Source organism: Neophocaena asiaeorientalis, unplaced genomic scaffold, assembly GCF_003031525.2.
Source record: "Neophocaena asiaeorientalis asiaeorientalis breed wild unplaced genomic scaffold, Neophocaena_asiaeorientalis_V1.1 scaffold317, whole genome shotgun sequence".
Classification (NCBI taxonomy): domain Eukaryota; kingdom Metazoa; phylum Chordata; class Mammalia; order Artiodactyla; family Phocoenidae; genus Neophocaena; species Neophocaena asiaeorientalis.
Window position 1 is genome coordinate 2,632,469 of NW_020173114.1, and position 24,352 is coordinate 2,656,820.

Genomic DNA, 24,352 nt, shown 5'->3' on the forward strand with positions numbered 1-24,352 from the left:
GTGGCTGCAGGGACACCTCTTTCCCAGGCTTTCTGTCCCAGATCAGACACGGGGGGCCCTATTTGAGTAGGCTCAGGTTGCTCACATGTAGGTTGTCAAGAAAAAATGTCCTGAAGCATACTGAAAAAATTTATAAGATATTCATAAAGTCAAAGTTTTCCAAAACACACTGCAAAGTGGAATGTCTTGATCCAGCAGAATTCTGTAGTATGTGCAAAGCCACATGGGGTAGGAAGATTATGCAGGGGAGCAGGAAAAGTAGAAGCAAAGTTTTGGTATGTTCTTTCGAGAAGAATACAAGAAGGGCAATCAAGGGGAGGTAGGGAAGAGAAGAAAGAGAGGAATCATTCTGCTCTCTGTTTGGCTACTTCTCTCATTGTCACGGGGGATGCGACCGGTGAATCGAAGTCCTGGGGTCCTGGCTTTCTTCTTCCAGGGCTTTTTGTTCTCTGTTAGTTAGGACATGGGAGAAACTGTCATGATAATTATGGTGTCTAGACTTGGGGAGCTATGGGGAGCAGTAAGAGTATCTTTAATTGCAGAGCTGAGAAGACACATGAAGACTGCAGGGTTTTGAAAGTCTCTTCTGAGAATAATGCTACACTGAGCTGTGTTTTTCGGGATTGCCCTGAAATTGTTTGTTATGTAAGTGGAATCTTGGGTGTTTTGTCTGAGCGTTTGGGGTTGTCAAAATGTTCATTTCCTCAAGAAGAGTCCAAGGATCTGAAGAGAAAGCTGTGCCGCAGTGCTCTGATCTTTATCAGTTTTACTCTCAGAGCAAGTCATCATGAAGCGTGGCAGAGGCAGTTGCTCTCAGAGTTTGGTGCCCAGACTAAAAGATACAGACTGATTCTCTTGGAGAGATAGGGCAAGTGATTAGGATGGAAACCTCCTACTTTGCCAAGTTTGGTCATCATATTTTCCCTCCCACAAATTCAGTGACATGTTTTCTTTAGCTTATTGGTGGAAGAACAGAGCAGAATGTTTTCCTTCCTAACATATAATAAACCCATGCTTATTGGTATCCAGTTAACTAGAAATCCCCATTAGGCAGCATCTCCTTACTTGGAGAGGACAAAATGATTGGTGTTCCTAAAGATGCCTGGAAGGTTCCAGACCATCTCCAAATGCCTTTTGCTTTTCCCAGTGGAAGTATCACTATTGTTTCTGCTGATTATACATGTAAAACGAGCTTACTATAAAGATTCAACATTGAAAAATGGGGAAATGGAAAATCTCTTTGTAAATGTCTCACCCCACAGTTACACCCCTACTTAAACACTCAGTAGGCTAGTGTAGATCCCTAGGAAATTTTCATGCATATAAATATACACATGTATATTGAATATATTTATGTAAATTAGATCATACTGTGCATACCATTAAGTAACCTACCTTTGCACTTTATATGTCATAAACATCCATATCAAAATATAGCATTGGGCTTCCCTAGTGGCATAGTGTTTAAGAATCTGCCTGCCAATGCAGGGGACACGGGTTCGAGCCCTGGTCCAGGAAGATCCCACATGCTGTGGAGCAGCTAAGCCCATGCGCCACAACTACTGAGCCAGCGTGCTGCAACTACTGAAGCCCACGCGCCTAGAGCCCGTGCTCCACAACAAGAGAAACCACCGCAATGAGAAGCCCGCACAACACAATGAAGAGTAGCCCCTGCTCACCGCAACTAGAGAAAGCCTGTGAGCAGCAACAAAGACCCAACACAGCCAAAAATAAATAAAATAAAATAATAAAATTTATAAAAAAAAATATAGCAATACCTCAATTTTTTTTTTTTTTTTTTTGCGGTACGTGGGCCTCTCACTGTTGTGGCCTCTCCCATTGTGGAGCACAGGCTCCGCAGCCATGGCCCACGGGCCCAGCCGCTCCGCGGCATGTGGGATCTTCCCAGGCCGGGGCATGAACCTGTGTCCCCTGCATCAGCAGGTGGACTCCCAACCACTGCGCCACCAGGGAAGCCCTACCTCAACTTTTTAAATGGTTGCACAGTGCTTTATAGTATAGTTTCATTATAACTGATTTTACTAAATGTCTGTTGATTAATGTTTAGTTTCTTCCTGTTCTTTGCGATTATAATTAATTCTGCAATGACATCTTAGCAGTTCTCTGAATATTTTTTAAAGATAAACTGTATTATTGCTTCTTTTTAAAATTAACTTTGAAATATAATTTGTATACAATAAACTGAACTCATTAAAAGTGTACAATTCAATGAATTTTGACAAAAGCATCCACCCATGTAACCAATACCACAATCAAGCTATAGAACATTTTCATCACCTCAAAAAACTTTCTCACGTTCCACCCCAACCCTGGCTACAGGCAATTGTTGTTCTGCTTTCTGTTGCTATAGATTAGGTTACATTTTATAGAACTTTATGTAAGTGGAATTATATACGATGTATTTTTTTGAGTCTGGCTTCTTTAATTTAGCATAATGTTTTTGAGAGTCATCCATGTAGTTGCCTGCATCGCGAGTTCTTTCTTTATATTGCTGAGTAGTATTTCATTGTATGGATATACCACCTTCTGCTTATCCATTCATTTGTTGATGAATAAGTGCTTCCAGTTTTTGGATGTTATGAATAAAGTTACTATGAACATTCATGTAGAAGTCCTAGTGTAGATATATGTTTTCATTTTTCTGGGGCATGAACTTTATAAGAAACTGCAAAGTGTTTTCCAAAGTCGTTATACCATTTTACATTCCTACCAGCAGTATGGTAGAGTTCCAGCTACCTATATTTTTGCCAATACTTTCTAATTTTAGCCATTCTACTGGAGGTGTAATAGGATAACATTGTGGCCTTGATTTGCATTTCCCTGGTAACTAATTGTGTTGAGTGTCTTTTCGTGGGCTTTTAGTCATTTGTAGATCTTATTTTATGATGCAACTTTTGAAATATGCTACCCATTTAAAATAATTAGGTTGTGTTCTTACTATTGCATTGTAAGAGTTATTTATATATTCTAGATACAAGTCCTTTGTCAGATGTGTACTTTGCAAATTTTTTCTCCCAGTCTGTGGTTTGCCTTTTTATTTCCTTAATGGTGTTTTCCAAAGAGCAAAAGTTTTTAACTATAAATAAAGTTCATGAATTATTTTTTTGTGTGTGGTACGCGGGCCTCTCACCGCTGTGGCCTGTCCTGTTGCGGAGCACAGGCTCTGGACGCACAGGCTCAGCAGCCATGGCTCACGGGCCCAGCCGCTCCGCGGCATGTGGGATCTTCCCGGACCGGGGCACGAACCCGTGTCCCCTGCATCGGCAGGCGGACTCTCAACCACTGCGCAACCAGGGAAGCCCATGAATTATTTTTTTTAAACATCCAAAGGAGAGAAAGAGAGAGAGAGAGAGAGAAATTAATTGGTTAGTGTAGGTTTTATACTGAGTGCATACAATATTTCAATTCCTTAGAAATTGTTAACTGTGTGTTGATTAGAGTATTGTATTAATCGAAACACCCCGTTTTCTTATTGCCTTGGATAACAGAATTTGCTATATTTATGTGCCCTTATGCAGTGACTCTGAAATTTAAATGCCATCTTAAACTCTTTTTTTTTTTTTTAAATGTGAGTTGGTAAATGCAGGGGAAAAGGAATACATCAGATCTCTGATGAACATTTATATCAGAATGATTTTTTTCCCTAAACGAGTAATCTACAAAAGTCTGTCAAGCGTAATAATAAAAACACCTACTGAGCGCTATGTCAGTCACTGTGCTAAATGGCTTATTTCATTTAACCCTCACAACCGTTACCCTGTAAATTGGTCACCACTGTTATCCCCACTTTATAAAGAAACGGTACAAATTCATTCAACTTACTGCAGAGCGCAGATCCAAACCCCAGATGATATTGCCTGTATGCTTTGACTACCACCCACACTTCACTCATTCTGTGAGTTTCCTTTGGCGCATTAAAAGAGATGTATTGTGGGCTTCCCTGGTGGCGCAGCGGTTGAGAGTCCGCCTGCCGATGCAGGGGACGCGGGTTCGTGCCCCGGTGCGGGAGGATCCCACATGCCGCGGAGCGGTTGGGCCCGTGAGCCATGGCCGTTGAGCCTGCGCGTCCGGGGCCTGTGCTTCGCAACGGGAGAGGCCACGGCGGTGAGAGGCCCGCGTACCGCAAAAAAAAAAAGAGATGTATTGTATGTCATCAATAACATTAACTTAACAGTGCATCTAAATTGTTGCACCCTAAGATTATTTACTGCCCAATCTATGTTCTGATTTCCCAACATGTCCCCCAATACTTTTTTTTTCCCCAATACTTTTAACACCAATATTTAACACATGGAACATTAATGTTCCATGCTATTTTAATAGGTCTATAATAACCAGCTATTGCTTCTCAACCATACAGTCTTTATTTTTAAATAGCTTTTATAAAACTGTCTCACTATCCTTATTTAGGTATTCATTGGTTTTGAGGGTAAACTGCTTTGAGATTTTCAAATATTTCGTTTCAGCCTCAAAAATATTTTTTTCAATGTAGAAATGTATTTTTTGAACTTACATTTGCCAATATTCTTAAGTAAAAAATTAGAAGATTCTAGTATTGAACCTTCTATCTCTCTGTCAAGGTATAGCTCAAAAGACAAAAATCTGGAAGGAAAGAGAAAAATTGACATGGGAGGTGAGGGCTGTCCCTCATAAATAAGAAATTGTGCTGAGTCACAGCTGTCCTTCATTTTCAGATAAATTAATGAGAATCAATGGAGGCATGCAGAGTGAGGTCTCAGCGCATCACAGAGCTGGCTCCTACTGAGGGGCAGTGCATTTTCAATGAGGGATTCAGAGGGATGGTGATAGCATATTAGTCCAAGTTTTTTTTTTTCTATAACTCCCTCAAATAGTGAATGATCTCTGTGGCATGCTTAGAACAGGGCCTGGCACTAAGTACTGCTCATTGTTACTGTTTGTGCTGTTATTATTGTCGCTAAAGCTGACATAGTACCACTAGACCGAGAACTGCAAACTCAAATACCTACAGGGGCCAGGTGGATCACACAGCTGAAACACTCAAATGCGGCAGTAAACTGGAGTCATTTAAAGGCAGCAACAGGTGGAGTGTGCCTGTAGGCTAAGGTTGACGAATCTGCCTGGTTTGCAAGAGGATTAAAGCATAAGAATTTGTATGTAGATTTTGATTGTTTAAGGTTGACGATGACTTTGAGTAAGTTTAAAACAGCCCAAAGTTTATTGGAGGTCCAAAGAAACCAATCTCTACAGGTAAATTAGCTTTTGAGTAGCTTGTTTGTGATTCCACTCTAGACCCTCAAACACGATCTGTCACTTAATTTTGAAATGACACTTTTATTATACAAAGAAGATCTTAGTTTTACTTTCTGCTCTCAATAACAGTGGGAGAATAGGCCCTTCATCTCTCTTGAGAAACCTCCTTTGCTTTGCTAATCTCAGCAATCCCCTCTAGCTAAATCACTCTAAAACTTTTGTCAAGATTCAGTTCTGCATTTCACTGGCCTATTCCCCATAATGTCATGGATCCAAAATAAAGTTCATTTTTCCTCAGATCTGCATCTTTTTTAAAAATTTAATTTAATTTATTTTTAATACATGAGGTTCTTATTAGTTATCTATTTTATACATATTAGTGTATACATGTCAATCCCAATCTCCCAATTCATCACACCACACCCCCACCCTGCTTTCCCCCCTTGGTGTTCATAACATTTGTTCTCTACATCTGTGTCTCAATTTCTGCCCTGCAAACCGGTTCATCTGTACCATTTTTCTAGGTTCCACATATATGCGTTAATATATGATATTTGTTTTTCTCTTTCTGACTGACTTCACTCTGTATGGCAGTCTCTAGGTCCATCCACGTCTCTACAAATGACCCAATTTCGTTCCTTTTTATGGCTAATATTCCATGGTATATATGTACCACATCTTCTTTACCCATTCATCTGTCAATGGGCATTTAGGTTGCTTCCATGACCTGGCTACTGTAAATAGTGCTGCAATGAACATTGGGGTGCATGTGTCTTTTTTGATTATGATTTTCTCTGGGTATATGCCCAGGAGTGAGATTGCTGGGTCATATGGTAATTCTATTTTCAGTTTTTTAAGGAACCTCCATACTGTTCTCCATAGTGGCTGTATGAATTTACATTCCCACCAACAGTGCAAGAGGGTTCCCTTTTCTCCACACCCTCTCCAGCATTTGTTGTTTGTAGATTTTCTGATGATGCCCATTCAAACTGGTGTGAGGTGATACTTCATTGTAGTTTTGATTTGCATTTCTCTAATAATTAGTGATGTTGAGCAGCTGTTCATGTGCTTCTTGGCCATCTGTGTATCTCCTTTGGAGAAATGTCTATTTAGGCCTTCTGCCCATTTTTTGATTGGGTTGTTTGTTTTTTTAATATTGAGCTGCATGAGCTGTTTATATATTTGGGAGATTAATCCTTTGTCCGTTGATTCATTTGCAAATATTTTCTCCCATTCTGACAGAAATGGGAGAAAGTCTTTTCATCTTGTTTATAGTTTCCTTAGGTGTGCAAAGCTTTTAAGTTTCATTAGGTCCCATTTGTTTATTTTTGTTTTTATTTCCATTGCTCTAGGAGGTGAGTCATAAAAGATCTTGGTGTGATTTATGTCAAAGAGTGTTCTTCCTGTGTTTTCCTCTAAGAGTTTTATAGTGTCTGGTCTTACATTTAGGTCTTTAATCCATTTTGAGTTTATTTTTGTGTATGGTGTTAGGGAGTGTTCTAAGTTCATTCTTTTACATGTAGCTGTCCAGTTTTCCCAACAACACTTATTGAAGAGACTGTCTTTGCTTCATTGTATATTAGGCCTCCTTTGTCATAGATTAGTTGACCATAGGTGCCTGGGTTTATCTCTGGGCTTTCTATCCTGTTTCATTGATCTATATTTCTGTTTTTGTGCCACTACCATGCTGTCTTGATTACTGTAGCTATGTAGTATAGTCTGAAGTCAGGGAGTCTGATTCCTCCAGCTCTGTTTTTTTCCCTCAAGATTGCTTTGGCTATTTGGGGTCTTTTGTGTCTCCATACAAAACTGGAGATTTTTTGTTCTTGTTCTGTAAAAAACGCCATTGGTAATTTGATAGGGATTGCACTGAATCTGTAGATTGCTTTGGCTTATATAGTCATTTTCACAATATTGATTCTTCCAATCCAAGTACATGGTATATCTCTCCATCTGTTTGTGTCATCTTTGATTTCTTTCATCAGTGTCTGATAGTTTTCTGAGATCACTGTTGTGGCCTCTCCTGTTGTGGAGCACAGGCTCCGGACGTGCAGGCTCAGTGGCCATGACTCACGGGCCCGGCCGCTCCGCAGAATGTGGGATCTTCCTGGACCGGGGCACAAACCCCTGTCCCCTGCATCGGCAGGCGGACTCTCAACCAGTGTGCCACCAGGGAAGCCCCTGTTGGAAGATTTTTAATCACAGTTTCAATTTCATTACTTGTGATTGGTCTGTTCATATTTTCTATTTCTTCCTGGTTCAGTCTTGGAAGGTTATACCTTTCTAAGAATTTGTCCATTTCTTCCAGGTTGTGCATTTTATTGGCATAGAGTTGCTTGTAGTTGTCTCTTATGATGCTTTGTATTTCTGCGGTGTCCTGTTGTAACTTCTCGTTTTTCCTTTCTAATTTTATTGATTCGAGTCCTTTCCCTCTTTTTCTTGATGAGTCTGGCTAATGGTTTATCAATTTTGTTTATCTTCTCAAAGAACCATCTTTTAGTTTTATTGATCTTTACTATTGTTTTCTTTGTTTCTATTTCATTTATTTCTGCTCTGATCTTTATGGTTTCTTTCCTCTGCTAACTTTGGGTTTTGTTTGTTTTTCTTTCTCTAGTTCCTTTAGGTGTAAGGTTAGATTGTTTATTTGAGATTTTTCTTGTTTCTTGAGGTAGGATTGTATTGCTATAAACTTCCCTCTTAGAACTGCTTTTGTTGAATCCCGTATGTTTTGGATCGTCATGTTTTCATTGTCATTTGTCTCTAGGTTTTTTTTTTTTTTTATTTCCTCTTTGATTTATTTAGTGATCTCCTGGTTATTGAGTTATGTATTGTTTAGCCTCCATGTGTTTGTGATTTTTACATTTTTTCCCCCTGTAATGTATTTCTAATCTCATAGCATTGTGATCAGAAAAGATGCTTGATATGATTTCAATTTTCTTAAATTTACTAAGGCTTGTTTTGTGACCCAAGATGTGATCTATCCTGGAGAATGTTCCGTGTGCACTTTGAGAAGAAAGTGTAATCTGCTGTTTTTGGATGGAATGTCCTATAAATATCAATTAAATATATCTGGTCTATTGTATCATTTAAAGCTTGTGTTTCCTTATTAATTTTCTTTTCGGATGATCTGTCCATTGGTGTAAGTGAGGTCTTAAAATCTCCCACTATTACTGTGTTACTGTCAATTTCTTCTTTTATAGCTGTTAGCATTTGCCTTATGTATTGAGGTGCTCCTATGTTGGGTGCATATATATTTATAATTGTTATTATCTTCTTCTTGGATTGATCCCTTAATCACTATGTAGTGTCCTTGTAACATTCTTTATTTTAAAGTCTATTTTATCTGATATGAGTATTGCTACTCCAACTTTCTTTTGATTTCCATTTGAATGGAATATCTTTTTTCTCCCCTCACTTTCGGTCTGTATGTGTCCCTAGGTCTGAAGTGAATCTCTTGTAGACAGCATATATATGGGTCGTGTTTTTATACCCCTTCAGTGAGCCTGTGTCTTTTTGTTGGAGCATTTAATCCATTTACATGCAAGGTGATTATCTTATTACCATTTTTTAACTTGTATTGGGTTTGTTTTTGTAGGTCCTTTTCTTCTCTTGTGTTTCCCACTTAGAGAAGTTCCTTTAGCATTTGTTGTAGAGCTGGTTGGGTGGTTCTGAATTCTCTTAGCTTTTGCTTGTCTGTAAAGCTTTTGATTTTTCCTCGAATCTGAATGAGATCCTTGCCAGGTAGAGTTATCTTGGTTGTAGGTTCTTCCCTTTCATCACTTTAAATATATCATGCCACTCCCTTCTGGCTTGTAGAGTTTCTGCTGAGAAATCAGCTGTTAACCTTATGGGAGTTCCCCTGTATGTTATTTTCCCTTGTTGCTTTTAATTATTTTTCTTTATCTTTAATTTTTGCCAGTTTGATTACTGTGTGTCTCAGCGTGTTTCTCCTTGGGTTTATCCTGTATGGGACTCTCTGCACTTCCTGGACTTGGGTGGCTATTTCCTTTCCCATGTTAGGGAAGTTTTCGACTATAATCTCTTCAAATGTTTTCCTGGGTCCTTTCTCTCTCTCTCTTCTCCTTCTGGGACCCCTATAATGTGAATGCTGGTGCATTTAATATTGTCTCAGAAGTCTCTTAGGCTGTCTTCATTTCTTTTCATTCTTTTTTCTTTATTCTGTTCCACTGCAATGAATTCCACCATTCTGTCTTCCAGGTCACTTATCCATTCTTCTGCCTCAGTTATTCTGCTATTGATTCCTTCTAGTGTATTTTTCATTTCAGTTATTGCATTGTTCATCTCTGTTTGTTTGTTCTTTAATTCTTCTAGGTCTTTGTTAAACTTTTCTTGCATCTTCTCGATCTTTGCCTCCATTCTTTTTCCGAGGTCCTGGATCATCTTCACTATCATTATTCTGAATTCTTTTTCCAGAAGGTTGCTTTTCTTCACGTCATTTAGTTGTTTTTCTGGGGTTTTATGTTGTTCCTTCATCTGGTGCATAGTCCTCTGCCTTTTCATTTTGTCTGTCTTTCTGTGAATGCAGTTTTCATTCCACAGACTGCAGGATTATAGTTCTTCTTGCTTCTTCTGTCTTCCCTCTGATGGATGAGGCTATCTAAGAAGCTTGTGCAAGCTTCCTGATGAGAGGGACTGGTCAGTGCCATGGCTTTTGATGGTCAAATATGACTTTGTTAATAGGGGCTCCAGTTCCATCCTCCAGATGTTTTCTAACAGTTGTCCTGAGGGAAAATGTCTGAGTAGAGTTATACAAGACAACCGTAGGACATGGAGTAAGACCGCTTTCTCATCACTTTGTGCTTTAAAAATTAAATAAACAGTCAAATGTACTATGAACATTTTTTTCTCCTCTTTAATTTCCTGAATCAAAAACAACAAAGAAATTAAAGGGTGTGAAAAAAATTCCTTTTGCCTCATATTAATTGCCAAACTAAATATCATAAAATTATGACCTTTCTTCCCTTAGTAATTCATATTGGCAAGAACATAGATGAAAAGAAAACTTTGGGGAGACTGGTGTACTATGTAAATAGGAACATCTGCTACCTCTTGTGAAAGTGATGATTAATTCCTAGGGCTAGGGCACATATTTTGTTAAAATAACTAGGGCCAGATCGTGCCATCTGTATTCTCCTTCTCCCAGGCAGTTTTGGGGTAAGGAAGGGAGTAGAGGGGGAAGGATATATCTCCAGAGTTAGTAAGTTTTGTTCACTGATCCCAGCCAGGGCAGGTAGATTTCTGGAAAAAAAGCAGGGACAGACCCCTTCCCAGCTGTAATCCTCTTCTCCTCCCACTACATCCCGCCCTTCTCTCTGTGCCCCTGTTTAGAATTCCGAAAAAGATGTGGTTGGAGGGGAGGAGATTGTAGAGAAGCACTTGGAAAACAGCTATTTAAGACTCAGGGTGAGGAGTGTGTCAGAAAGCTCCTTGGATTAGACTTACTCATTTTTTAGTCTTATTGCTTCTATTTATTAGCTGCGTGACCTTGGATAAGTACCTAAACTTCATTAGGCCTTCTTGTCCTCATCTGAAAAGTCAGGGGGTTGGGTTAGAGCTAGATGATCTCCAGTGCCTTTCAAGACTTGACAACTATGCGTCTCTTCTGTAATTCTTTGCCTCATCTAAGACAATGCATGGCAGTATGTGCTTTCTGTAGGGGTCTGCTAGAAAAGATACAGGCACCTTTCTTTTAAAATAACTCATTTTCCTACAATTATGCGTTTCTTTAAAAACAAATACAAGAGGATTGGATTGGTCATAGTAACGTGCTTCTAGAAATATCTTGTGGCAGGAAGACTACTTATTTCTCCTTAAGGACTGCATATTGGCCATACTCCACATGCTTTTCACTTCTTTGAGCCAGAACTCAGCTAGTATGCTCTTAGTAAGGACTGATGAAACTGTATGAAAAGTAAAGTAAGTTTCTCTTTTAAGACAGGAAAGTAAGCCTATAGGAACCTATTTCCCCCCATGACTCCACTGAAATAAAAGTAAACAAGTATCCCCCAAAAAGTATGTGATTGGAATGGGTAGAAGCCCATGGACTGGAGATTTCAACTAATTTCTAAAAGATAAAAAGTGAAAGGGGAGGATTAATGGTTGAATTGGCAGAAAATGCCACAGGCTAGAATACACAAGATAAAGTGACAGAATCTTGAGAAAAAACAAATTCAGAACAACAAAAGTTACAGACCACATATGAAGTAAACTGCAACTAGACATGAATATAAGCAGTTAATAGACTGTAAGAAAAAGTGATCCATTTGCCCTTGATGCTAGCAATAGCCACATTTGAGAGACGCGGGGGTTATAACATTGGGTCCATGGAAAATGTCATCCTAGCATATAACACTGAACAATGCTTATATTGATCATAATAAAATACATGCAGTATATTGGCTTGCTTCCATTGTTTATTATGTTGTAATAAACTTTATTTTTTAGAACAGTTTTAGATTTATAGAAAAATTATAAAGACGCTACAGAGTTCCCCTATTATTAACACCTTATAAGTATCATCCATTTGTTAACAATTAATGAACGAGTACTGATCCATTATCACTAACTAAAATCCATACTTTATGCAGATTTCTTTAGCTTTTATCTAATGTCTTCTTCTGTTCCAAGATCCCATCCAGGATACCACATTACATTTAGTCATCATGTCTCCTTAGGCTCCTCTTGGCTGTAATAGTTTGTTAGACTTTCCTTATTCTTGATGACCTTAATGAGTTTGAGGAGTACTAGTCAGGTATTTTATACAATGTCCCTTATTTGGGATTTGTGTGGTGTTTTTCTTATGATTAGACTGGTGTTACGGGTTTTGTAGAGAAGACCACAAAGGTCAAGTGCCGTTTTTGTCACATCAGATCAAGGGTACATACTATCAACGTGACTTATCACTCTTTCTGACCTTGATAACCTGGTTGAGGTAATGTTTGCCAGGTTTCTCCAGTGTAAATTTTCCCCTTGCTCCCACCTTTTCATACTGTCCCCTTGGGAAGGAAGTATATAGGTTATTAACTTCTAAAGTCAACCTATAGATAAAGTAGGAAAGAATTTTTCATGATAGCAGTACTGAATGTAAATATTAACAATTTTGTTAGTGGTTAAATGTTGCTGACAAAAAAAAAAGGGAAAGGAAAAGTGGAGGAACGGGAAGGGGGATCAATACCTTCATTTTATAGAGGAAATCCATAGATACACTAATAAAAAATAGAAATTTGAGTCCTTGTTCAAAAATGTAAACGTTTAGGACTTCCCCGGTGGTGCAACGGTTAAGAATCCACCTGCCAATGCAGAGGACACGGGTTCGATCTCTGGTCCGGGAAGATCCCACATGCAGCAGAGCAACTAAGCCAATGTGCCATAACTACTGAGCCTGTGCTCTAGAGCCTGCAAGCCACAACTACTGAGCCCGCGTGCCACAACTACTGAAGCCCACGCGCCTAGAGCCCATGCTCCGCAACAAGAGAAGCCACTGCAATGAGAAGCCCGCATGCTGCAATGAAGAGTAGCCCCTGCTCGCCGCAACTAGAGAAAGCCCACGTGCAGCAATGAAGACCCAACGCAGCCTAAAATAAATAAATTTATTTTAAAAAAATGTAAACGTTTAGTTCCAATGGAGGAAATAAAACACTATTACTGCTGTTAAACATTGGGAAGAGAAGAGTAGTATGAGATATTTTCTGATTTTCATACTGTGAATTGACTGACACTGAATAAAGTTGGTAATCCAAAAAGAGAGATATAGAATGCACTGGAAGTAAAGACTGAATGATCTCACTCCAGATAAAACCAGTTTTCCTCTGTAGAAGGGATTGGAGCTAACTAAGCACGGAAAAGAGGAAAGGCTCTAGCTTTTCCCTGGAAGTTCTTTTATACTACTTGATTTATTACCATGTGCACAAATCATTTGCTTTAAAGCCAAAGATGATGTGTAGGGTGGTGTCAGGACTACTACTGGACCACCCAGTATGACCCCTTTTGACTTCAGTGATCCAAGCAAACCCATCTGCCTAAACATCATTCACACCAAACCATACTACTATGTGGTGTTTTGTTGAGGCAGGAACCTCACTTCTGAGAGAATAAAGGGGTAATCTTCTTAGGTCTTTGATTTGTAGGAAAGGCATTTAAAAAAGAGAACTCTGTTTGTAGAAATAAAGATTAGAAGATTTCAGTTGCAAAAGAGAACCTGGCTGAAAGATGCATCAGCTGTCTCTGGTTGAGAAGTATTGGCAGTCAGTGAAATCCATTGTGTGTTTCCTGTGTTTAGCATTATACATGTTTCAGTTTAAAAGCCTTTACTGTCATTAGCTAATTACCTCCCAAGGATGCAGGGTAGTTAGAGGGAATATTGGAACCAAGCCAGATTTTAGAGCTGAAGGATGTATATGTGTCTGTACCAGCCCTGATTCAGGGTGTAGCTGTTATACCATTTCACACACAGGGATCGATCTGCTAATGTGTGGTTACTCAATCTATTAAGTTTTTTTTTCTAGATTCAACATCTCCTTGAGAAATACAAGTTACTGAAACAGAAGGGAACTTATTCCAATAGCATCTCTTATGAGTGTCTTGAAAATCAACATTGGTGACAGTTTTAGATTCATCATTAAATCAGAATCTCCAAAGTGAGGCCTGGATACTGGAAGTTACTAAAAGTGCCCAGTTGATTCTAGAGTAGAGACAGGCTTGAGGACCACTTACTTAAGTGGAAAATAGCTGCTCCTTTCCCTACCCCTAACAGTAACTGTATCTACTATGAAAATGAAATATAACATTTGGCTAAGGAGAAATTTTTATAAACACTAATTATTAATAAATATTACAACTTGTTTTATATAAACTATATATTTTACATTATAGAAGTGCTCAAGAAATTTGGAGACTATAGGAGAACAAATAGGTATGTCTCTGTGCATATAAAAAGTCATCACACAAAGAGTCACTGTTCATGTTTTGGGATTTTTCTTTCCATTTTATTTTCATACTTTGTCTTTTAAAAAAATTATTGACATTGCTCTTGTCAGATTCCATACACAATTTCATATCCTTCTTTTCAAATATACCATTATAATAAGCTTTTTCATCCTTTGATTCATCCTTTAAAAGTTATCTCTAAAAATGAAACCTAGTGAAATGAGGCAAACAGGGAAATTTATATCCACAATTAAACCAGAATAGAAATTCAGGTACATGTAGAGCACCAGCCCACAAGAATATTCTCTACCCTGTTTCTATTTGGAACACTCAGACCAGCAGTATCTAGAACATGTGCTCAATTTCTGCAGCCGAATTTTGACTATATTTGGTATGTGGTGCCCTCTACTGGCTTTCCCAGGATTGTGCCTTTTTTCTGTTTGTAAACTATGTGTTTTAGTAAGGACTCTAAAGAAGGGAGTTACATTGTATGTGTGCAAGTTTGAATTTTGCATGTCTGTATTTTTATTAATATGTGTAGCCTTAATGTAGAATTGAATCTATCTTAATACTGGATCTGACTGTGGGTCTGTTTCCTTCTTATTTATTCCACAAACATTTTAGAGTCTACCATGTGCCAGGGGTATTGTGCTAGGGGGCTGGAGACATAAAGATGAAATCTCCACCTTCAAGTGGCTCATTATCTATCCCAGGCAGGATAACCTACTTAACATGCCTTGGATGTTCCAACAGAAGAACCTGACTCCGTATAGATCCTTGTCCTCCTCTATCTAGGAAAATCATCGTCTTCAATGAAGCATGCCGCTTTGGGACAGACACATGTGGCAGAGCCAGGAAGAAAGAGGACACCTTTCCAGCAGGGCAAATCCACCAAATCAATTCTGGCCATCAGTGGGGTTGACAGATGTCACGGACAGCTTGCTCTCAATTTACTTAGGAAATTAAAATTTATGATGGACTATAACACATTAATAGATAAAATGAGTGGCAATAATTCAGAGGTTTAATTGAGCCCCTATAAGGGAATAAACCTCATTTTCTAGAAATGTAAACTTTATATAATATGTACCTAAGGAAGGGAGGTAATTATTACTTTTTTTATATGTATAACTGATTCATTTTGTTATAAAGCAGAAACTAACACACCATTGTAAAGCAACTATACTCCAATAAAGATGTAAAAAAAAAAAAAGAGCCACATGTGCGCCAGAGCAGAAAGCAGAGGCACAGCAGTTGGGTCTGGGGGGAAACAACAGTCCGAGTGGGAGGTCAGCGATGGCTGAAGAATCCTTGAGGATGGTTATATTTAAACGGCTTCATCCTGCTGGAGCCCCTGAAAAGCCGCAGACACATTTTTCTCCTGGGGAAATTCCTTGGGCCCCTCCACGCTGTCATCGTGGCCCTCCGTCTCCAGGTAGACGTCCAGCAGCACACACAGACGCTGCAGCTGGTTCGTCAAGAGCTGGTGGCGGGGCCGGGGGCCGCACAGCTCCTTGTAGCACACATTGACCTCACTCTCCATGGCCCGAATATTGTCGTCGTTGTTGTTGGTTTTCTCCCCTTTCCAGTTCAGACAGAGCTGGAAAATGGGTGGGATGGAGGAGTAGCCGGGGTTCAGCACCACGGCAGCCTGGAGCTTAGCTGTGCCCCTTTCCACAAGTGCCATATAGTAGAGATTGGTGTCCCCAGCCAGTCCCGCCTCCACGATGTCTTTGGTAAAATGCAGCTCCGTATAATCCTCATGGGCAATCGTCACCCACTTCACCAGGCGAGAGACAACCTTTGCAGGGAAGAGGTACTGGCAGTCATTGGTAACTGGCACAATGCCGTGTTCCAGGGAGGCAAACCACTTGTGGAGGGCCAGGCGGGACTGCACCCTGGTCTTCAGCGGTTTCATGGTTGTCTCCATGTGGCTGGTGCTCAGAGAGTGGTCAGCGATCACAGTGTGCTGGGGCTGCTCTTTGGGGAAGTGGAGGCCACCCAGCTTCTGCACCCACAAATAGGGATGCCCTAAGTCAAGTATGTAGTCCCTCAAAGTCAGGATGCCAACTTTATCAAACTGATACTGATTGGCTGGATTTGGAGTTTTCTTTCCATGATCCCCAGGATACAAACAGCTCAGGACTGAGTCAGGAGACAGCAAGTCACCTGTACCGATGGGGGTGATCAGTTCTGTGGCGGTTGTCACTTTGGCTTTTACCGTCATGAGGTTGAGGTTCATGAGGTAGTAGAAAGTCAGGTGCAGTACACTGTCATCTTTGCACCTCAGGTCCAGCATGACGGACAGCGGGTGCCTCTTCAGCATCTCCTTGCGCTTGTCTTGCCCATACGCAGTGGCCTGGACATAGAGGGGAGGAGGTAGGTGCCGGGCTGTCTCATACTGCTTGTGAGCTTGGTCGAAGGGCATAAACAGATACTCCTGCACTGGTAGGGAAGCCCGCATGATGCTGTTGAGACCCGGCTGGAGGCTACTCAGGTACTCCTTCTTTACTTCAGTCTCCTTAAGGATCTTCTCCTTGTTGGACAGGCACTCTTGGTACTTCTCCACCAGCCTTTTCCGCCGCTCCAGCTCCCAGTCCAGATGTGCAAGGGTTTGCTGGTGAGGGTCTCCCATGGTGACTTCCGCCTTGCTGATATCTGGAGGAGCCTCCTTATAAAACTCCTCTAAGCTGACCAGATCGATTTCTTCGTGATTTGACTTAAACTCCAGACATTTGGTGACCTCCTTCTGCAGGTGCATCACCTCATACAACAGGTTCTGGAGCTGCAGGTGATAGGCGTCCACTTGCTGCTCGGCCTCATGAGTCTGATCTCTTCCTTTCTTCAACCTGATGTGGGCTAATCGGTTAAGCTTTTTTTTTTTTTTTTTTTTATGGTACGCGGGCCTCTCACTGTTGTGGCCTCTCCCGTTGCGGAGCACAGGCTCCGGACGCGCAGGCTCAGCGGCCATGGCTCACGGGCCCAGCCACTCCGCAGCATGTGGGATCCTCCCAGACCGGGGCACGAACCTGTGTCCCCTGCATTGGCAGGCGGACTCTCAAACACTGCGCCACCAGGGAAGCCCTCTAAAGCCTTCTTGATCACTTCTTTTGGTATGCAGTTTCTTTTACCACATTATGTGCAATTATGCAAATGATAGCTTAGCAAACCCCTTTCCACGCCCCCTTTTTAACCTGAGGACCCTGATGATGATGCTGGGTCTACAAGGTTGAATCCATACACCAACAGACCCAAGCATGACTATATAATATTTATCCTGAATATGAAACCAGTTTATATAATATTGTACATCAACTATACCTCAAAAAAAATTTTTTTTAAATATGGAACCAGCAATTACTCGTTATGTGTTCTTGGATGAGTAACTTTCTTTTTAATTTGTCTTACACACCCTGTTCTCTTTTATTTTCCAAGGGACTCTGCCAGTCTGGCGTTTACCAACCTTCTACCTCTTGCGAAATATGTGGAGGATGAAATGATATAAGACTTTTTACAAAACATTGGCCCCTCAGGGTAAAAATCTGAGCCTAGCAAAGTACAGACCCTGGGAGGAAGGAAAGAGACAACAGTGAAGAAAAGGATGTTTGGCACATAGTTGGTGCTTATCCAATATTTGTTCCATAAGTGAATTAGGGGATGATGTGATAGTCTCTCAAGTATTATGGGGTGTCTCAGGCACTGCCACCTGCCTCTTCAAGAACACTTCCTATTTGGGAAGGAGGAAGGAAGGAGGGAAGAGACACATGTATTCTGGCTCTCCAGGCGTTTGTGCTGAGGTCAGGTTTCTTCTGGAGTTAGGAGTTCCTTGTCTGGCACTTTTCTCTTTCAGGGGAGTAAGGTAGGGGTGTGTGTGTGTATGTGTGTGTGTGTGTGTGTGTGTGTGTGTGAGCATGTACATATGCGTGTGTGCACATGATACACAAATATAAAGTGACCCAATGTTTATTTCCTTTCACTTACGCCAAGACCTGAAGACCTCAGATTATAAAATCATTCCTTTGCCTTGATAACAAGAAAAAAAGTTAAAAACCTCAGGGAGAGCTCAGTTTTAATTGTTAAACTTACGTGCTTGGCACTTAGGATACAAGAAGACTTAGGTCTAATCTCAAAAGACTTTTAACGTGGAGAGACATAAAGCCAAACAGTATCTGATGCAAGGAAGATAGTGCTGGAGCAGAGGTTGGTCCAGGGAACTCAGAGGAGGGGCTTTTAATAGAGCCCAGGGCCCAGGGCCTTGCTATTCCAAGTCTAGTTTGACTGCCAGCAGCAACATCTCTTGGAAACTTGTGAGAAATGCAGACTCTCCGACTCCAACCCAGACTGACTGAATGTGAATCATATGCTCATTAATATTTGAGAAGTACTGGTCTAGGGGGTGGGGCTGGGATGTGGGAGCGTTTTTTTAAAGGAAATAAATTCTGAACTGTGTTTTGAGGATGAGAGGGTTAACCAGGGAGTGTTCCAAACAGAGAGCAAAACCTAAGCAAAAGTTCAGTGACATGAAAAAGCATTGGGGGTTTCCCTGGTGGCGCAGTGGTTGAGAGTCCGCCTGCCGATGCAGGAGACACCGGTTCGTGCCCCGGTCCGGGAAGATCCCACATGCCGCGGAGCGGCTGGGCCCGTGAGCCATGGCCGCTGAGCCTGCGCGTCCGGAGCCTGTGCTCCGCAACGGAAAAGGTCACAACAGTGAGAGGCCCGCGTACCGCAAAAAAAAAAAAAAAAAAAAAAAAGCATTGGGGTGTTTTGGGAACTGCAAGTAGCTTAAAATTGCCAATCAAAACGGAAAGAGTAGGGGAGAGAGGAGGAGGGAGAAATGTAGGAAGATGGCAGGTCAGGCAGTGGCTAGATCCTGCTGGATGTGCTCTATGTTAAGGAGCTTTGCCTTCACCTAATCCATGATAGAGACGCATGATATGTTCAGATTTGCCTTTAGATCACCGTGGCCCTGAGGAGCCTGAGAAGGTCAAGGTGGAAAGGCAGAGAAATTACTTAGGAAGCTATGGCAATAGTTTGGGAGAGAGATAATGAGAGTCTAACTCAGGTAGTGCAGTGAGTTGGAGAGCAGGGGGCAAATTTAAGACATTTTAGGAGGTAGTAAGCAGATGAGAGAGTTCAGTACGGATTGAGGATGGGAGAAGGGGAGTAGCCTGGATGAGTCGCAGGCTTCTGGCTGGGATTAGTAGTGGGTGGTTGCTCATGACGCCACTAACACAGATGAAAGAATAAAGGAGGATGAACAGGTTTGAGGAAGGAAATCATGACTTCAGTTTTCAACATGTTCTACTCCGGTGAATAGAAAACATGTATAGGAGGAAAAAAAAAAAAGAAGAAAACAATAAAAGGGTGGAGAACTGGGTGAATCAATCAGGGTGGAGAAGGAAAGTGATGAGGAAGAAACAGTGCCCTGCCCAGATTTGGGGCTACAGTAATGCAACATAGTATACCTGTGAGTTTTTCCTTCAGTCCTGTTTCTAGGGGCTGCTTTCTCGGAACTTGGTTCCCGCAATTGCTTGGACCCCAAAGAAGGGCAAAGGGCTTGATTCATGATTTCCTATCCTGCGATCAACTCATTGTTAACACCATTTGCGCTATGAAAAAAATGTTTTCTAACCTGGAGTTCAAGCTGCTCCAGGGTTAGAATGATCTAACAGTTGTCTTCTTCCACATTGCCTTGTGGGTGAGTGAATGACTTTGCCCACTGTCCCCAACACTATTTCCAAAGTGACAATAATACAATGTTAATAAGTATGTGTGTTTGCCCGTTGTTGTTCTTCCAGTTCTGGATGACTCCTGCCACAAATCTTCCCTGTCTGTTAACTTTTACTTTTATTTTGCACCTTGAAACTCAGAACTTGATCATGGCCTGTCTTGGATCATACTCATAATTGTTTCCTATTTAGCAATCTGTTCTCCTCTGCTCACAGAGTTCTAAAAACGTCCTGGACTTCTGCGTCTCCACGACAGAAACTCCATAAGGATTTTAACATTTTCCATCAGTCACCACCAGCCAATAAAAAGCAAAATGTCGGCACGTGGTATAATATATTAGTTCGGGCTGGAGGAAGGTATTCCAACCAGATCCTTTCGCTCTTGCCAGAATCAAACATGGCGGGCCGCAGCCAGACCTTCCAGAACACCCAGCTCTCTTTCCCACGACCCCGGCCAGTCTGTGGGGCTCCTTTTTTTTCCACCTTCCTTACCCCTCGTCCGCTCCTAGAGGGTCAGCACCTGGGAGCGTGACAGCAGACCTGCTTCCCGCCCCCACTCCAGGGCCCGCCCACCAGCACGCGCCAGCCAATCGCAGGCCGCGCTGCGACGGCCGGCAGCGACGGCCGGCCCCGCCTCCCAGCCTCGCTGTGGCCTGCGGCTCCCGGGCCGGTAGCGCCGCTCTTGGTCGCGTTTACTGGCTGTGTGAAACCGCGGGTCACGGGCGCTCGCCTTCCGCCACAGCTCAGCCCAGCGCCGCCGAGGCCGTCGGCCCCGAGCCTCCGCCATGGACTTCGAGGACGGTAAGCGCGGCCTCTGGCTCGTCGCCGCGGCGGCGGGAGGCGGGGTGGCCTGCCCCGGGGGTCTGTTTACCGTCTCAAGATGGCCGTGTGGGCTTTGTTCTGTGGGCCCGGAGGCCGCCCGCTCGCCGCGGGCCCGGTGCCCGGAGTCGGCCTCTGTGGGGACCCGCGCGCCCGATCTTCCGGCCCGGCGCCCGCTGTGGCCCGCGACCCTGGAGTTCCGCGCCGGCCTCGGTGTGGGTAAGGACGCGCCTAAAGCGCCGCGGCCTCCGGACTCGGCCCCAGACTGGTCCCCGCCCCGCTGCGTGGAAATTGCCCGGACGCTTCCAACTTCCCGGTCTCGGGCTAAGCGGCAAGCGGGCCTCCCTTGCCGCGGCTCGCACTCGCGACGTGGGCAGCGACCCAGATCGTCCTTTTAGTCAATCCCCAAACCCAGGTTACTTCTCGCCAGATAGGATTTTCAGAGGCTTGTTCACGGTCGTGTGCCTGGTTGTCTTAGTTTAAGATGAGTTTAAAGGGCATCTGTAAGTGATAAGTATAAGTAGATCTCTATCCAGAATGGAAAGTAAGGTATTTCTGGTTAGCAAACTGGGATATTTATCCACCAACAAACATTGCCCGGGCCTTAATCCATAATTTGAAATATGTCTGTGAACCAAAGCATTTTTCTCTGGACGGTGTATGGATGGGACTTAAGTTAGTCAGAATTCTGGCACAGTATCACATGCCCTTCAAATTCAGACCTGTGCACAACCGCCTGTGTTGGACTTGCTGTTTAAATAAACCGTATTTTAGCAGTACCTTTCAGTCGTCTCTCAGGCCAGTTCTTTAAAGCATTTTCATAGGCTCACGAAGTAAAATTAATTTGGTTTTCAACTTGTCTTCAAATCTTGGCCAGCTTTATAGGAACGGGTGTCAAGGTAAAATGAGCACGTAATGACAGCTTTAGGGAGACATGAGAAGGGGTGTGAATAAACTGAATTTAGTCCTGAGTAGCCAGGCATTTCTAAATAAAATCAGTTCACTACCTAGTTCTAAGCCTCTAACCCAACCCCCAGAATTATCTTTGAATGTGCTGTGAGTCCGACTAAATGATCTTTTGATCTTTGATTTGATTTCATGCCACAAAGAGTTAAAGATATCAAATCTAAGTATATGAAAGGGGATTGGAATAACCTTTTTGTGGATAGTTTTAAGTTACTTTGAAACAGGAAGTTTAGGTATTAACAGTAGCACACTCTGGTGTTTTTTTTTTTGTTTTAGTTGGACTTTGACTAATCCTGTGTAGTGTAGTTGGATTCTGTTGTATCCAAATGACCACTCTGTTAAATTCTTTTCTTTCAGTATTTATTAGTAAAATTAATTAAAGGATTTAACAATTGCCGAATTCACTTTGACAGAGAAATTATCAATATGATTTTTTGGTGATGATACCACATCCTGGGTAGATATAGCACCACATATATATACATATATGTATATACATTTCTCAGATAAGATCTTGAAATCTTTAGAGAGCAAATTAAGTGCTAAAAGAGATATTAACTTGGAAAAAATTATATATTACATAGAATCAATTCTCAGATGTCCCTGCTTTTTGCATTATTTGATACATATTTGCCTTCCTTTTTGTTACTCCATATAAATCCGTACTGGATCCCCTTTTTTGGATGTTATTATATATTAGGTTTTATAAACTAATTTTTACATTACCATGATTTGGATGATAAACTTACCATTTGGGGAGATAGTGAAAAGAAAGGGATATGTATTTTCCCATATGAAATATTTATAATTATTTACACCCTATTTTGCAGATAATTGCATTAATGGCATTTTAAAAATTGTGTTTGTTTTTAGTAGATGGGTATATAATTTCAGATTTTTGCTAATATTGAACTAATTCCTTTCTGTTAAATGTGTCTTCATAGATTACACTCACTCTGCTTGCAGAAATACTTATCAGAGCTTTAATGGTGAGTATCCTCTTTCATTTGCTCTGAAATAAGTTAAGGGAATGCATTTCAGTTTTTCTTTTCATCCATATAAAGTACCAGTGTAAAAAGGGAATTGTGCCTTGTTTCAGGCATTGTTTGGTCTCTTCATGTATCAGCGTTAATGTTGTTATACTATATATATTATTTGAGTTAGATAATTTGGGATCAGAAAAACTTAGGGCTATTGAGATTAATTTGACTCTGTTTTATTTGAATTATGAATCCTTTAATTTATTCCAAAATCCTGACTGCACTGAGTGAGGACTTAACAAGCAGCTAGCTGAGTTATTTTTGTTGAATTAGAGGTTTTGGTATTGAGTAAAGTAGATTAAGTGGATTATTGGCTTTGTTTTATACTGCTTCTTTTGTAACATTTTGACCTTGTTTTTGAGGTCATTTGCTTTAATGTGTCCAAATGTGTTAGTATATAAAGAACTGTCTAGGGGAGCACATAAAGAAGCCTGATTGTTTATTGACATAAGAGTTGTGACTACAGAGCTAGGTAAAATCATAAGAGGTATGCAGCATACAATTGGGGTGGGGTTTTGATAGTTATTAGAGTTAAGGCTTTACAAGTCAGGATAATAACACAAAAAGAACATGGAACAATTCAAAGAGGTTATTAAAAAGCATTATATGAATGACACCAGGGAGTGGAATTAAATATCCTAATTGCCAGAGAAATGCAAAATTCAACTGTTGTACAGGATGTAATATATTCACTAAATAAAACTGAAGTAAATGTACTACTATGTAAAGAAGACCATGTCATTTTATGGAAATAATTAACATTCAGTTAATTTCTATTTATCGTCTCTAAGAATTTAGAGAAACTTTGAATTTGATGTTGACTAAAAAGGTTAAACATACAGGAAGTAGTCAATGTATATTGAGTGCTGAAAAATATATTTTCGAGCAGCAGAGTGATATAATAAAATTACCAGAAGAAGTTTAATTTGCATCCACATGTAGGTTAGATTGAAAACTAGAAAATTATCAAGAAGGCTGTTTCGTAAATTCAGGTGTAAGGATTTTAGACCTTGAACTTGGGAGGTGATGATAGTAATTTAAAAAATATTAAGCTATTTCTTGAGAAAATTAGCAGAACTTTCAAGCTGCCTAGTAGTGAGTAGAAAATTGAGAAGGATGAATAAAAATGAATCCAGGATTTTAAACTGGAGTCAGTAGGACTAGTACTTTCACCAAAGAGGCTTGGAATAATAGAAGGCCATGATCTCCAGTAGGATGTAAGAGAGAGTTGAATTTAATGCCTAAATATAGGGCTTTGAGATGCAGAATCATAGAGGGCCAGAAGTTTATTTTCTTAATGTACAGTGTTGCAAAAAGAGTTTCAGAAATTTGTCACTACTGTTATGACCTTCTTTTTAAAACATGCACTTTATTTTTAATTGAAGTGTAATTGACGTATAACATTATATTTCAGGTGTACAACATCATGATCCCATATTTGTATACATTGTGAAATGATCACAATAAGTCTAGTTACCATCTATCACCACACGTAGTTTTCCTGTAATGAGAACTTTTAAGATTTACTTTCTTAGCAACTGTCAAATATGCAATACACTATTACTAACTGTAGTCACTGTGCTATACATTACATCCCCA

At 40.9% G+C, this 24,352-nt stretch overlaps 1 protein-coding gene and 1 pseudogene across 4 annotated transcripts in view; one reads left to right on the top strand and one right to left on the bottom strand.

The window, feature by feature from the left end:
- Window positions 1–15,489: 15,489 nt before the first annotated feature.
- Window positions 15,490–20,715, bottom strand: LOC112398847 (THO complex subunit 5 homolog pseudogene; annotated as a pseudogene).
- ZNF326 (zinc finger protein 326) overlaps window positions 20,316–24,352 on the top strand; it is a 35,567-nt gene continuing 31,530 nt past the window's right edge. Inside the window, exons 1-2 of one of the 4 annotated variants that reach the window (XM_024743608.1) lie at window positions 20,316–20,729; window positions 22,658–22,702. In XM_024743608.1, the coding sequence (XP_024599376.1) occupies window positions 20,714–20,729; window positions 22,658–22,702 (61 nt within the window). In that variant the 5' untranslated portion in view covers window positions 20,316–20,713. Of the gene's footprint in view, window positions 20,730–22,657; window positions 22,703–24,352 lie in introns of those variants that run through there. The other 3 variants (XM_024743610.1, XM_024743613.1, XM_024743609.1) reach the window with 3 other exon arrangements.